The sequence below is a fragment of the Mizuhopecten yessoensis genome, unplaced genomic scaffold, assembly GCF_002113885.1.
Source record: "Mizuhopecten yessoensis strain PY_sf001 unplaced genomic scaffold, ASM211388v2 scaffold11039, whole genome shotgun sequence".
In the NCBI taxonomy this organism is placed as follows: domain Eukaryota; kingdom Metazoa; phylum Mollusca; class Bivalvia; order Pectinida; family Pectinidae; genus Mizuhopecten; species Mizuhopecten yessoensis.
This window is the reverse complement of record NW_018408848.1, coordinates 33,377-50,059: the sequence shown is the minus strand read 5'-3', so window position 1 is coordinate 50,059 and position 16,683 is coordinate 33,377. Positions and strand designations below refer to the sequence as shown.

The window sequence follows — 16,683 nt, the reverse complement described above, 5'->3', positions numbered from 1 at the left end:
ACAACCGGGAACCCAAATTAACTGATTATCTCTCCTTTTAATTTTACAGAGATACATAAAAAATTGGAATGGAAAAAAAATAAATTGGATATAGTTAATTTCGACTCTCTACAAAAAGAGGCCTTTAATAAACATGATTTCAAGAAGTCATCCCACCCCCCACACACACACACACACAATTTTGGCAAAACACTATGTTTCTGTTTAGATTGATACTTGATCATGAGGATTGACAACAGTAATTTCTGTCTCTGTATAATACATATATGCATGTGCCAATTGCAACTAATTTTTAAGTGAGATTTACTTAAACAAATGCATGATTACACTTCTAATTTTTTAAGGGGAAGGAAAACCCAGGAGGATTTAATATATACTTACCATTGTAATTAACCTGAGATTGAATGGTGAGGTGAAACTATGTTATGTTACAAAAATGATACGTATTTTGTAGTCTGTGTTTATTTCAGGTTCTAGTTTGTGAACAAGCAGAATGAGTGAGAGTGCTAAGAAGCGACGAGTCAGTAAAAGACGGTCCAGCTTTGCTGCTGGTCGTGCCAAGCTACAGCAATCTGGGGCCTTTGGAGGAGGTAACGTGACTGAGGACAGGTTGGAAACCAATCGTGTCTTGAAGTATTTTTCTTCTTTTAAAAAATTGTCACAGCAAAATTAGGAAATTTCAGAATTTTTTGAAAAACTTTTTTTCAATTTTCAATTAAGGCCAATTTTTTTTTTCGAATTTTAGAAGGTTCCTTGCCTTTCAAAAATGGCTTCCAGCTCCTTGTTGGCGCTAAATGTCATCATATGGAGCACAATTTGCCTCCAAATGAACCTTGTTTATGTAATTCTTTGTTTTTCATACAATAGAAGGGTCATAATCACATGACCAAAAATATACAACAACAAAAAAAATCCGACCTACCTACCCTAGTTTTTTTGCCAATGCAACCCTAAACAGATTATATATTATTTTTGGCCTAAGTATCATTTAAAAGACCATAGACTTAGAGTATAGATTTTATCTTATAATTCTGTGAAAAGACTAAACACTGTTAATTATGAATGATAATGGATTAGGGTTAAGAAATGGCCCTAAAAATGTCCTTTAGTCTGACGATATTTATCACAGTCTCTGGGTATTAATGGGAGCCTACACTTAATTCTGCACTCTGATGTGAATGTAGATACTGCATTGTCTTTTCCTCCCACAGACTTATATAAATCAATAGATGCTGACAAACCTCCAGACGAAAGATTAGCTTTGCTGACAAAGGCATGCCTGCAGGTAATTATTAGTACATAACAGTAATAGTGATATTAATTTGCTGGTACGAAATAAATAAAAATGTACTTATCATGCAATCAATTTATATTAAACAATCTGACACAGGGCAGGCACAAAAATAAAAATGAATTTAGAAAGTGTGTGAGTTTCAAATATTGATAAATAAATGCTCGTAATTTGGTACTATGGAACTACTCAACTAGTAACCTGAAACATTTATAATCAAGAAACCTGTATAATCAAGAAACCTGTATAATCAAGTCTGAAACCCTAAACTGTAAAATATAGCTTGGTAGAAACCAAAAACTTCGGTATTCACAAAAATGTTGGTCTTGGACATAACAAAAATGTTGGTCCTGGTCATAGGGTCATGTGTTTATTGATATATTTTACTGTATTGTATCATAAACAAGGAAAAGTATTGCTAGACAATCCACAGTCTCCTGCCTGTAATAATTTCTTTATTAATGGAACTGTATATATACCTATCAAAGGATATAGATCACAGTGGCATACTGCTTGTACTCTGCATTCGCCAGCCTAGGCATAACAAATCTGCTTACTTACTCAGGTGAAATAGTTTAGAGGATATACCCTGGACAAACTTTTTCAAAGGATACGGTCACAGGTCAAAGCATTGTACTTGACACTCCGCCATCCCAAGTTGTACTTGCATACCTCACCTGGCTATACTCCAGATGAAATAGTATAGAAATATACCATGACAAACTTTTTTCAAAGGATAAGGTCATAGGTCAAACCATACGTCACAGTGACCTACTTTTTGCACTTGACACTCCGCCATCCAAGGATGTACTTTCATACCAAATCTGGTTACTCTAGGTGAAATAGAATAGAAGATATGCCCTAGACAAGCTCTTTGCACGAATGGGAACCGGTGGGGAACCAAAAAACAACTTTGTTGCAAACATAATGTATGTTGTCATAGCAAATTTTATTTCTGGTAGGGTTTGCATCCGTATATATTGTAAAATCTACTAAAATTAAAGCATAATTTCAAGAACTAATCATTAATCATGATAATTATACACATATTCTCATAATACATGTACCTGGATTATGTTGTGCAACAAAATGGGAAAATGCAACAGGCAGTCCAGATAGGATATTAAATCTGGAATCTGTTATATCTGAAAAGCCTGTGCTTTTCTTATAACTTAGATATCTGGTTACAAATGATTGTCCTAGTCCAGACCCTTCCTTCCTTTTAACAATCTGTTATCCTTTATCTCTACACAGCTTACAGACACTTGGTAAAGCACACAAAGTACTTGTAATAAGAGTTGTTCACAGCCACCAATTAGTAACAGGTTGGATATAATACATCATGTCAGACAGGGACCCCACCTGTATCCTCTGTACTCAATATAAGTACTCTACCAAATGAGCTATCTTATCACCTGTGATCAACCCAGACCAGCTCCACTATACAGATGTTAATTCTTAAGAATTATAGGAATTATACTTGTTATTTTTTTATATAATAAACAAATGGGTCTTATTCTCTGATGCCTTATGACATAAAGAACTTAATCAGGTTTCCATAGTTCATGATTGTGAGTAATATATATAATGTATAACTTTGATAACAAATTCTGTTGCAGTACACTTTACAGAAGATGGAAGAAGAATCCACAGATATTGAAGATTTTCAATCATTGAAAAAGGAATGTAAGTTATCTTATTGTGTAACTGTAGAACAATATATGTTTTAATTTTTTGACAAAAAGTTGTCATCTTTTTGGATTATAACATGAAATATCATAATAATGTTTATCATTTGTTCAGGTTATTTTGATGTAACAATAACATTATACCAGTGGGTTTCCTTGACCATAAAAAATAGAAAACCTTTGAAGGTGTCCTAATGTTATTAATTAAGTTATATAATCAATAGTCCAATAAACATTACCAATACTTTTTACGCTCTGAAATATTAAAACTGCTACAAAGATTGGTTATCAAGCATATTCACATAGATATATACATTTTCAAAAAAAAAATATAAAATTTTCAAATGATGTTTGAGATTTGACTTGCTTTCTGTCTACAGTGGAGGAGGCAGTGTTATACCAGGTAGCCGAGATGGAGGAGGCAGGTGTTTTCAAAAGAGCTACTAAGAATCAGAGGTATGTTTATAGCACAAGTCTACTTTTAGTCAAAGGATTCTAAAATGTCAACAACATAACAAATAAGATGAAACATAAGTGTGCTTTATGAAATCAAGGAAATGATATTGAATATTTTTTTACTTTGATTTATTCTTTATCAGAAGTAATCTCACAAATTGATATCACATTTTGAAAATGATTTTTTTTGTAATAAGAATAAAACAGTTGTTTACATATAGGACAGACCATACTGATCTTTTACAAAAGTCTATCGTACAATTACTCATCCCTGTTTACAGTAAATCACATGTTTTCAGTAACTTAATCCGGTCTAAAATAATTTGTACTTGTTTACATTACCTAGGGCTAAAGTAGAGCTACTGGAAACGATTCTTTTTTTTTCAATTTCAGGCCATAATCACTTGTCCAATAAAAAAACATATATTTTTTTCTATTTCCTTTGCAGATGTTTACCTAATCCTATTAACCTGGAGATGGATCAAACCATTATAGAAGTTGAAGATAGGATTAAACGGTACATTTAAGAGGATGTGTAATGATTTTCTGTTTAATACCATAAGTTTATCTGATGATTTCATAGGTATGGTAGAAAACTGATGTTTTTCACAAATGCAAAGCCCAAGTGAAAGTATGGGTGCTTTCTGCCATGTGAATGAACTACCTATATATGGTATTCAATGGGAAAACCATTTAATATCATAAATATTACAATTTTAAAGTGCAACGACAAAAATGTTACTGAATCAACAAAGATATCACGCTTGACAACAAGCTTGCATGCTGGGTACTATATTGTATAGGCTACTTAATGAAATCTTATCATTTTCTGCTATTACATGATAAGGATTACTCACAAAACTGTTGACAATTATGAAGCCATGTTAATTACTTGGTGTTTAAGAGATGAAGGGTGGATCTGTATCTCCAGTGTCTTTCTGACATGATGTTTTCTGTTGATCAGGCTTGATGATGAGATTTGCATCTCCAGTGTCTTTCTGACATGATGTTTTCTGTTGTTAAGATGTTTTCTGTTGATCAGGCTTGACGATGAGATCTGTATCTCCAGTGTCTTTCTGACATGATGTTTTCTGTTTATCAGGCTTGATGATGAGATCTGCATCTCCAGTGTCTTTCTGACATGATGTTTTATGTTTATCAGGCTTGATGATGAGATCTGCCTCTCCAGTGTCTTTCTGACATGATGTTTTCTGTTTATAAGGCTTGATGATGAGATCTGCCTCTCCAGTGTCTTTCTGACATGATGTTTTCTGTTGATCAGGCTTGATGATGACCTCTGCATCTCCAGTGTCTTTCTGACATGATGTTTTCTGTTGATCAGGCTTGATGATGAGATCTGCATCTCCAGTGTCTTTCTGACATGATGTTTTCTGTTTATCAGGCTTGATGATGAGATCTGCCTCTCCAGTGTCTTTCTGACATGATGTTTTCTGTTGATCAGGCTTGACGATGAGATCTGTATCTCCAGTGTCTTTCTCACATGATGTTTTCTGTTGTTAAGATGTTTTCTTTTGTTCAGGCTTGACGATGAGATCTGTATCTACAGTGTCTTTCTGACATGATGTTTTCTGTTGTTAAGATGTTTTCTGTTGTTCAGGCTTGACGATGAGATCTGTATCTACAGTGTCTTTCTGACATGATGTTTTCTGTTGATCAGGCTTGATGATGAGATCTGTATCTCCAGTGTCTTTCTCACATGATGTTTTCTGTTGTTCAGGCTTGACGATGAGCTCTGTATCTCCAGTGTCTTTCTGACATGATGTTTTCTGTTGTTAAGATGTTTTCTGTTGATCAGGTTTGACGATGAGATCTGTATCTCCAGTGTCTTTCTGACATGATGTTTTCTGTTGTTAAGATGTTTTCTGTTGATCAGGTTTGACGATGAGATCTGTATCTCCAGTGTCTTTCTGACATGATGTTTTCTGTTGTTAAGATGTTTTCTGTTGTTCAGGCTTGACGATGAGATCTGTATCTCCAGTGTCTTTCTGATATGATGTTTTCTGTTGTTCAGGCTTGACGATGAGCTCTGTATCTCCAGTGTCTTTCTGACATGATGTTTTCTGTTGTTCAGGCTTGACGATGAGCTCTGTATCTCCAGTGTCTTTCTGACATGATGTTTTCTGTTGTTCAGGCTTGACGATGAGCTCTGTATCTCCAGTGTCTTTCTGACATGATGTTTTCTGTTGTTAAGATGTTTTCTGTTGTTCAGGCTTGACGATGAGCTCTGTATCTCCAGTGTCTTTCTGACATGATGTTTTCTGTTGTTCAGACTTGATGATGAGATCTGTATCTCCAGTGTCTTTCTCACATGATGGTTTCTGTTGTTTAGGCTTGATGATGAGATCTGTTTCTCCAGTGTCTTTCTGACATGATGGTTTCTGTTGTTTAGGCTTGATGATGAGGTGGTAGCTTGGGACGAACTATTGAACAGGTTGGATAGAGAAGCAGATGAATCGTAAGTATTTTTCTAATGGTTCTTAAAAATAAACTGTAAATTAAACAGTTAAATCTTCACAGAAAAATACATTAAGGTCAGAAGAACATACCCTAGTATGCAAAGAAATTTCTCCTTGTCATCAAGGATTCAAGTAGGAGGGAAGAAAATGCAATGTTGTTTTCTAGATACTGCAATAACCTTTAATCAGGAACATGTCATTTACACATTTTTTTTCTTTCGTAGAAAAACTTAGGAGAGAAAACTATTGAAGAGTAAAAATGGGAGTTTCTATTTACTTATCAGAATCTTTGAATTGCTTTTTTTTGTTTTCCTTCTTCCTTTTTGCAGTCAGAAGAAAGAACGGGATGTAATGGAAGCAGATATTCCATTTTATATCAAGAAGCTCGGAGAGGAATGGATGGTGCCAAAAATGGATTATAACAGCATGTTATCAGACCTTGATAAAGATATGAAAGTCACAAAGTTTCATGTAAGAAATATCTTTACTCATATTCCTGATAACAAGTAAATCTCATATGAACATTGGGCTGTTTTGTATGTGATTGGAGCAGTTTGGTTACCGGTATTAAAGTGTAAACCTGCATATTTAAGGTAGCAAAAAAATTATACAGTACTGTAATATCAGCCTTTATTTAGTGTTTCATTTTATTGAAACAGGATATGATTAAAAATTAGCCAATGATATAAGTCATCATTTTTGAAATACATGTATTGAATTGGTGAATTAAAAATGTAAGTTAAAATCACAGTATTTTTTTTAATACAATGATTTTTCGTAAATATACATGTAAAAGGTGTATTTCATTTCTTATCATCTCTAGATAAACAAGTTCTGCAATGCCACTAAGACTTTACAGCGAACATGCCTTACAGCTGGCAAAATCCTCAACATACAAATACCCAAACTACGTAAGTAATAGACAAGAAAATAGATTTAACCTTCAAGTACAAATAAACAGAAATCTGAAGATAGAATACAACTTAACCAGTGGGGAAAACACTAATTATGATTTTTAAATATTTTTAATCACATTCCTTCCTATCTACAACATTATATATGAAACTAAGCTGAGAAGCAATTGCCAGAAGTCCCTGAACCACTCTTAATTAAAGTGTGAATGACATTATCATTGGAAATCACGTCTACAGGTGGTTTCAGGTTTGTCAATGTATATTTGTTTCATGTCTATTTTTGATATACAGGACAAGTATGTGTAAGATCATTGTGTTTTGTTTGTAAAAGTGAAGCATGTGCTATGTAAATTTTAACTATAAAAATTCATTTGATCATCTTTACACAAATAGTGGTTAAATTTTTAACAAGAGGTGTGCTTGAATAAGCTTGTTGGTATCAAAATGTCCCTTGACTGTATTGTTTATTTCATGTCTAGATTTCATTTTGTATCTTCATTATGCGTCATTCTTTACCTCATAAAGTGTTGTCCCTTTCCATACAGAGAAGGAAGTGTTCCAAGTAACAGCATCAGCAGACACCCCCCGGAGGATGATAGAAAGAATTACTACGTTGCCGAGCTGAAACAACTCTGACAGATAACTGATATTTCAGGAGATGATGTGTTCATTTCTGAAGCTTACCCTGCATTTCAGAATCAGATTCATGTACAAAATGGCCGTATTCTATGCCGACAATAGACTGACATTTACTTGTGAACTTCTAGATGAGATTACACCATCAAACAAGTTGACATAACTTTGGTACACAATATACACACTGTGATATACTTTTTTGTACTGTTCACTGTAGGAGTGCAGACGAACACACACTTTGTAAATGTAATATCTCATAAACTATTTATTTTATAACTGCAACTGTAAAATAAAGATTACCAGTTACAAGAACATAGTCTTCCCTATTACATATACAATGTTCCTCATAGTAAATACCATGGCACCAATAGTTTTTTTCAATTGTTCAAAATTGATGTTTGTGTGTGTGGTGGGGGAGGGGGGTGTATATACACCGACTAAATCTTGGTATAAAAAAGGTAATATATTCTATATTAAAGCTGTTATTTTTTTAATGTTATCATGTACATTATTTCGGTAATATTGTTTTAGAGAATCTGTCTTTAATTAACTTTACCAGATGTAATACTATCTAAATATTATTTCAAAACTGAATTTCCATACTTATAACGAATGCATGGTTTGTTGTACATTTAAAAGTGTATTCAGTTACTTAACAAGTTCAAATTACCATGTACATGTATTATGTTTCTAGTGTAGAGCTCTCTTGGAAAGGAGATACATTTCACACTGGTTACCATGTACCCTTAAAGTAGAAATTATTCTAAATAAAACAATGCCTACAGAAAATTGTTCCTTTTATGTCTATTTAGATGCCAACATAGTTCATATAGCGATGACGCCGACTGAAAGCTGTGAGCTTCTTATGGCGATAAGCAACATGGATTTGCTTTGCTGCATCAATAGATTCTATACCAGTACATCAACTGAAACAGTGATTTGATCATTTGCTTGTCATGGAAAGGCAAAAAAGACGTTATTTGATATGTTTTTGTTATTTATTACATGATATAAACATAGTACTTACAGTGTTACTGCACAGTTATAACACACCTTGACAGTGGAGATTAATACATAAATATGCCTATGGGCTCCTACACCACAATTTTTTTTCTATAAAAATTTCCGTGGAATTTACATGTCTTAGTTATAAAAATAATTTCTTTAAATATATATTGAATATACATCAAAAAACATAAGCTTATGAAATGTCAGATCTCTATTAAATTCTTCAAGATAATTGACCTTTGAAGATGATACAGATGATACATTGAAGATCATTGACTCAATGAGATTTGTATATTTAGCTGTAATGTAACTCTTTTCTAAATTTCAAGACAAAGGGAAACCATTGATTATTTTCCAAGATTCTTCATGAAATGTAGAGATATATCAATAATTGTGCATGATTACCAGGTTAAAACGGTAAAGGGTACCAACAAGTTAACCTTTATTATTACTACTGCCACAGATGAGAAATATTTGTTTAAGACCTTTTCAAATGAAATATTTCGTAAAAATAACATGTTGCCATGCAGAATTTTAGTTGTTTGAAAGTTTGAATATCTAAAAAATAGAACAAAAAAGGGAATTCCAGGATTCAAGGTCAGAACCTTTACATAACAAAGCCTACACCTTACCAATTTTGTAATGCAAGCACAGCATCAAAATGACTGAAATTTATTGGCCAATAAAAAGAACTTGATAGGGAAGCTTCTCCAAGACTTAAAAAACTCCTTTTTGGTTGCTTCAGCTTCTTCAGATTCCTAACTGATGCAGTTATGCCCTTTATCTTAAGTAGATTAATATTTCTGACAACTGACAGTTCGGGTGGCAGTTTTTCATTTTTAAACAAGTCCCAACATTTAAATAGATTTTTCCCATTTGCCATTGAATAGTTTTATGAAGCAAGTACATTGCACAATGCAAATGTTCGGAAATGTGGAATGCCATAGAATGTACTACATTCAATAAACACTTTAACATCAGGAATGTGACAAAGAAATACACGGTTGTATTACGGTATTAACACTAAAAGCACATACATGTAAAGCATTTCAACAAAAACCACTTGACATTGAACAAATGTGTATGTCTACCATACATATATAATATACACATGTAAAATAGATATTAATTAAACTGTTTTAATGGGAGTGTTGCGCTACTTTAGCTCAGATTAGGGGGAAATCAATGCCATTCATAAATACTGTTAGACCATGGTAATTGGACGGGAACAAGTAAAAAATACAAAATAAAACAGAGTTGCATTATCTGCCTGCAACATCAGTAAAATGAATGTCAGTTGGAGAGAGAACTACATGTCATTGGCAACATTAAAAATGCTGTATAAATTTAAGGACTGGCTTTTTAATGATTCAGATATTTGAACAGCAAAATTTTATCAGTTGCACTATCAAATGGAATTTCTAAGTTAAAAAAATATACATATAGAACCATTTTTAGGCATTCTTAAAACAAAAATGTGTACTTGATTAATCAGGAAATTCAATTATTTCTTCTTGTGTTGAAATGATAAAATATTCTATACATCACTAGCCAAAGGAATGAAAGAAGGTGCTTTTGTGTTTTACATACTTATAGGTAGGGATTGCCTCTTTTTGCTCTAATTTCAAAAATGGTTCAGATTTGCTAAAAGAATAAGCAAGGGCCATAACTGGTATTGCTAAAAGAATAAGCAAGGGCTATAACTGGTATTGTTAAAAGAATAAGCAAGGGCTATAACTGGTATTGCTAAAAGAATAAGCAAAGACCATAACTGGTATTGCAAAAAGAATAAGCAAGGGCTATAACTGGTATTGCTAAAAGAATAAGCAAGGGCTACAACTGGTATTGCTAGAAGAATAAGCAAGGGCTACAACTGGTATTGCTAGAAGAATGAGCAAGGGCCATAACTGGTATTGCTAAAAGAATAAGCAAGGGCTATAACTGGTATTGCTAAAAGAATGAGCAAGGGCCATAACTGATACTGCTAAAAGAATGAGCAAGGTTCATAACTGGTATTGCTAAAAGAATGAGCAAGGGTCATAACTGATATTGCTCAAAGAATAAGCAAGGGCCATAACTGGTATTGCTAAAAGAATAAGCAAAGACCATAACTGGTATTGCAAAAAGAATAAGCAAGGGCTATAACTGGTATTGCTAAAAGAATGAGCAAGGGCCATAACTGGTATTGCTAAAAGAATAGGCAAAGGCCATAACTGGTATTGCTAAAAGAATAAGCAAGGGCTATAACTGGAATTGCTAAAAGAATGAGCAAGGGCCATAACTGGTATTGCTAAAAGAATAAGCAAGGGCTACAACTGGTATTGCTAAAAGAATGAACAAGGGCCATAACTGGTATTGCTAAAAGAATAAGCAAGGGCTATAACTGGTATTGCTAAAAGAATGAGCAAAGGCCATAACTGGTATTGCTAAAAGAATGAGCAAGGGCCATAACTGGTATTGCTAAAAGAATGAGCAAGGGTTAAAACTGGTAAAATTTAAAACATCTCCATTTCACAATACATGCAATTTTGTTACATTCTCATCACACACACTAACTCTCAAAAAAGTTGGTCAAAAACTGTTGGACTAGATTTGGTAACAAAATAATGTACTCTGGCATATAAAAATGGAAAGACTGGTCAAGTAAACTTTGACCACAATTCAACAAACGCCAACAAGAAATAAATACCATACAAGGACCACAATCTTGACAATGTTATTATGCATACCTGGTACAATGTACATATAAAAAAAAATCTGTCTACTGTGTTGTCAGATTAATGATTTACATGTTATTTTATGATTACATTTAAAGAACAAGATTAGTTAAGCTACAATCACATGATGAAAATCTCAGCTGTCACTCGTAATACTTTGTAACGATGTCATACCTGCCTATATCTCGGAATGGAGGATTATCTGTCATGATGTCTAATCTTTGTCTGTCTACATATTCTATGTCATTATGTCTTACTCTGTGACAATATTACGCTCTCAGAATAAAAGAATTTCTATGCAAAATCAAATCTTAAGAAACAGCCTGGCAGATTCTGTCATAAAACCAAATGAAGATATGGTACATTTATTAGCAGATTTATGTACCTGTAACCTTTATCTTCATGTTGACAAACTAGGTTTTTCTGTTTGTGTCAAATGACAGGCTAGCAAAGTTTCTATGTCATATAAAATCTTCATTATGCCAGACAAAGATTTTTTTTCTTAATAAAATATTGATGCAACACAGGTTTGTTAGATTTTGAAAAATGTTGATATCGGATATTCGAAGGGGAACCACTGAATACCATATGTGATTGGTTTGAAAACAAACATGAACATCAATATATTTAGTGTTAAACTTTCTACATGAAAGAAACTTAAGATTTTTATGAAGTTGGATTCTGAGCATACAACACATGTAAGTTTTACCCACTCTACAGGACTGGGAGTTAACTTGAATTTTTTATTAGATAATAAAAAGACATTTGACTTTTCAAGGTCTTATTACAGCATGCTGATTACTAAATCCACAGCTCCAAAAGGGCGCCATTTCATTAACTTTTCTTTTCTTTTTGTTTTGATTTCAGCAAGGTAGTTGCCACGAACAAACCTGAAAATAAAAGAGTACAACAGAGATGAAAAATTAAAGACAACAGAGAATTGTTCCTAACTACATTGAATGAAAACAAAATGATAAAAAACGTACTAAAAATAAGTTTAACTTGTCATAAAATGAAGTAGAGATGTTAAATTTATGTGTAATAGTGTTTGTTTCTAATCAATATTTCCCTGTTTAATTTTCGATAGAGATTTGGAAAAATAAGAGAAAAAAACAACTATAATTTACAAAAACAAACTTTCTGTTTCAAAATGACAGATGGAGTAGTTACTTTAACTCTTGTAGGACTATTTATTAAAGATAGGCCAACACAGTGAATTGGGCAAATGGTTATGCAGTAGATTTGAATAACATGCAAGTATACCAACATGAACTTTCTGTTTTCACATATTACCGGTAGTTCCTTATCAGTACTAGCAGAGGAACTATAAGTTTGTGATCGTTCGTCAGTCAGTATGTCAATGTGGCATTATTTGATTGTGCATCATGTTGTTATTTTCCCCACTTCTTTCTTATAGTATCTCTCCATCTGATACATAAGTGCTTTTGCTGGTGTGCTTGTTTGTAAATCTGTTACAATTCAGATCAGTAAAGAATTACTACTTGCAAAATAGCACAACAACGAGAGTATATGGTATTGTATATCTTCATATGGGTGAGACCTTTGAAGTAAAGGTCAGGCAGAAATTTTACACTAAATGTGTAATAAGTATATCAGTTAGAAGAATGTTGTGGACTTTCACATAATTACAATTTTAACCACTAATACATTTTTATTTTTTATCTTATATTTGTTAGGGTAAATATGTGATATTAAAACGAATTATTTCAAACAATTCTGATAATCATTTTATATTTCAAAATACTATATAAAATGTTGGATGTTTCTGAAGAGTATTTTAATGTTGACAGAGAATTATATGGTTAAATTTGACTTACAGACAGGGGAAATAACTCTTGTAAAAACTTTAAAGATACAATGCATATCTAAATTGATTTGAAATGTATGATATTTTCGTTTCGGATGAAAGTTTTGGGCTATTCATTGGGCCTGCAATATCTATGTACAATGCGATATATCTTACAGTAGCTTACAGCTAAATGACTCCAGGATCAAGTGCAGCCTAGAGCAAAAGAGGGTGTTCACATAATCTAATGGCTCAAAAAATGGGTTACTAAAGTTTATTTCTTCAAAGCCTGTCAATTTGAGGCTACTTTGTATATGAGATACTCTGATGTCCCAGACAAATTGACACACTGACTGCAGATCAACTATAATTTCGACAAATAGATTGCAAACTTATTGTCCCCTCTGCTCATACTGATGCAGGACTATAATAAATGGGCCAAAAGCATAAAAAGATATGCAATATTATATGTTCAAATAGTCTCTGTGTCCTCCCACACATATTCAAAATCTACTGTTCCAATATATTAACTTTCACTCAAGTTCAACTGTTCAACATTAAAATTTGTCAATATTTAGGCTGGCATTTGATGGTGTTGGGCTGTTCAAATTGCCCTTGACTGTTTTTGAACAATTCTTGTTTTTGCTGTTTCTCATGACATATTGGATGGATCTTTCTCACATTTCATATGAATGTACCCCTTGATTGGTAGCTGCACATGCTTTAATTTAAGACTGATTAGAAAAACAAAATTGGCATCACGCAACTTACATTGATTTTTGATAGGCAAAAGTTGTTTAAACTTTTATGTTTCCTGTGATAAACCTGTTTACTCCCACTCTTTGTTAGCATAGTAATTGTGATCATTATTTTAATGACTACCTTTATGTTATCGTAATTAGAAATGTTTAATGTGCAAGCCCTGATCATTATAAGCTGTTACATGTGCTCTCTTTTTAAGATGTATATATATATACCGATATCCACATGTCTTGCAAACAATTTATTAATATAAGATGTTTTACTATTATTTCTGTGATAATGTTGAAATTGTAATTTTACTAACTGATATTTTACTAACAAGAGGACCCTGTGGAAGATAAGCTTTGCTTAACAGGTTTTATCCTCAGAAAATGGTGAGCTAATAATTGGTAGGTCTGACCTGGCCGGGTTAACATTTGGTTATACCTATTTGTTAAATGAATTTGGTTCACTACAACTTTAAACTGACAATGGAGACTTACCAATGATGACTAGTCCAAGAACACCAGATGACAATGGTATGACTACAGCATAGATTCTGGGTATGAAGAAGTTGTGGATCATCTGGCCTTCATCAATGAATGGCTGTTAGAATAGATGCAAACCAATGAGTAATCCTACTTCTGAGGTTGTAAAAATATTAGATTCTCTAGACTTGTTGATGTTTTTTACTCACAAAAAATGGTGTCAAAAGGAAGGGGTTTGAGAGCAAGACTCTCTGTCCCATCCCCCTTATCACCATTCCGCATTACTCAAAAATATAGAGATCTATAAACAGCTGAAAAAGATCTATTATGTGAATGCTTCACAGCAATACAGCACAGATGATCGATTGTACTGGATCTATTTATATTGAAATTAAAGCAAAAAAGACCACTAACCAGAATGATAATCCAAGCAGTGTAATATATAAATATTGCCACACTTAACCCTACCAAGCCCCAACCCAGAGCCTGGTCTGTCCTGGTTGCCTGCAAAAGAAATAATAGAAACATTTGTATGACAACGTTAAGTAAGAAAAGAAAACAAGAGGCCCAATGGGCCTGCATCGCTCACCTGGTATTAATCTCAAACTTGCAATCTTAATAGTGGACTTAATAACAGCTACAGGCAGAATATCAGTGTTTGATTCATATGAAACTATTAAAAGATTTAAACATATGACGCCTGTGATCTTGAATGTCGAACAAGGACATTGTGTTGAAAGCGAGAAAAGGTCATTCATTTGAACAAACTTGGTAGCCCTTCATCCCAGCATGCTACAGGCCCAATTTCAGTACCCTTGGCCTTTTGGTTATTGAGAAGTAATTAGAAGATTTTACGACATTTGACCCCTGTGACCTTGAAAGTGTGCCAAGGTCATTCATTGAACCAACTTGGTAGCCCCTCATACCAGCATGCTACAGGCCCAATATCAGTACCCTGGGCCTTTTGATTATTGAGAAGAAGTTGTATGAAAATTTTAAGACATTTGACCCCTGTGACCTTTAAAGTGGGTCAAGGTCATTCATTTTAACAAACTTGGTAGCCCTTCATCCCAGCATGCTACTGGCCAAATATCATCAGCCTGGGCCTCTTGGTTATTGAGAAGAAAATGTTTGAAGATTTTAAGACATTTGACCCCTGTGACCTTGAAAGTGGGTCAAGGTCATTCATTTTAACAAACTTGGTAGCCCTTCATTCCAGCATGCTACTGGCCAAATATCATCAGCCTGGGCCTCTTGGTTATTGAGAAGAAGTTGTTTAAAGTAAAAAGTTGACTTTGGGCCAGGTGAGCTACTAATAATAATAATATACAACATTTGATATAGCATCTATCTTGCTAACATAAGCCACTCTAAATCCCTTTACAGTACATAGATATACTATATACTATTAATAAAATAAGGATATTAATTTTTTGAGGAATTCGCAGGAGTTGCCTTATAGGGCACTAAGTACTAGTCATATGCCACCTGGCTAAAATCTCCCTATGTGTGTATGCGTGCGTGTGTGCTGGAGATGTATTGTGTTCTGTTTGTAGAGGGACCGTGCTTCCAATGGCATCTTTTATAGTGCTACATCACAAATAGCGCAACATCCATACCAGACCATATTATACTCCACCTGGGTTGTTGGAGTTTTGTTTGATCAGTTTACGACACAAAATGATGCAGGTTTTATTTCTAAAATTTGACTTTTAAATGTGACCACATCCTATTACATATATAACAAGAGGCCCAAGAGGGCCTGTATTGCTCACATGAATATTTAAACAGTCATAGCAAAATATTCTCATTAAATATTATATTGCACTGAAAATATTTCCCTCGCAAACTTTGTTGGCTTCATCTGTTGAAACTACTAGCAAAATATTGTAATAAGAGTCTATACTTTTTTTATTCTTCTTCAGAAGTTTCTTGACATATTTTTACCTGTGACCTTGAAAGTAGGTCAAGGTCACTTTCATTCACAAACTTTGTTGGGCTCTTTCCCAGGAAATAACCAGCCAAATATTAAGGTTCTATAACTTCCAGTTCTTCAGAAGAAAAAGTTGTTTGAAATGTTTGACATATCTGCCTCATGTGACCTTAAAAGTATGTCAAGGTCATTTTCATTCTCAAACTTTGTTGAGCTCTGTCCTAGGAAGCTATAAGCCAAATATAATGATTCTATACCTTTCAGTTCTTCAGGAGAAGTCGTTTGAAGTGTCTGACACATTTGACCCCTGTGACCTTGAAAGTAGGTAAAGGTCATTTTCGTTCTCAAACTTTGTAGGGCTCCTACCAAAAAAGCTTCCAGCCAAATATCATGACTCTAGGCCTGTCCGTTCTTCAGAAGAAGTTGTTTAAAGGAAAAGTTGACGGACGGACGACGGACACCGCACCATGACATAAGTTCACTTGCCCAAAAATCAGATAAACAAGACCCAAGACTTCTTTACAATA

At 33.7% G+C, this 16,683-nt stretch overlaps 1 protein-coding gene across 4 annotated transcripts in view; it reads left to right on the top strand.

Annotated features, from left to right (window-relative positions):
• LOC110464892 overlaps window positions 1-10,940 on the top strand; it is a 43,339-nt gene extending 32,399 nt beyond the window's left edge. For 3 of the 4 annotated variants that reach the window (XM_021520356.1, XM_021520353.1, XM_021520355.1), the window contains exons 2-10: window positions 471-590; window positions 1,212-1,285; window positions 2,911-2,977; window positions 3,360-3,435; window positions 3,884-3,952; window positions 5,846-5,911; window positions 6,242-6,383; window positions 6,736-6,823; window positions 7,372-10,940. In XM_021520356.1, coding sequence (XP_021376031.1) covers window positions 494-590; window positions 1,212-1,285; window positions 2,911-2,977; window positions 3,360-3,435; window positions 3,884-3,952; window positions 5,846-5,911; window positions 6,242-6,383; window positions 6,736-6,823; window positions 7,372-7,451 — 759 coding nt within the window. In that variant the 5' untranslated portion in view covers window positions 471-493 and the 3' untranslated portion in view covers window positions 7,452-10,940. Of the gene's footprint in view, window positions 1-454; window positions 591-1,211; window positions 1,286-2,910; window positions 2,978-3,359; window positions 3,436-3,883; window positions 3,953-5,845; window positions 5,912-6,241; window positions 6,384-6,735; window positions 6,824-7,371 lie in introns of all 4 variants that reach the window. The other variant, XM_021520354.1, reaches the window with a different exon arrangement.
• The last annotated feature ends 5,743 nt before the right edge of the window (window positions 10,941-16,683 follow it).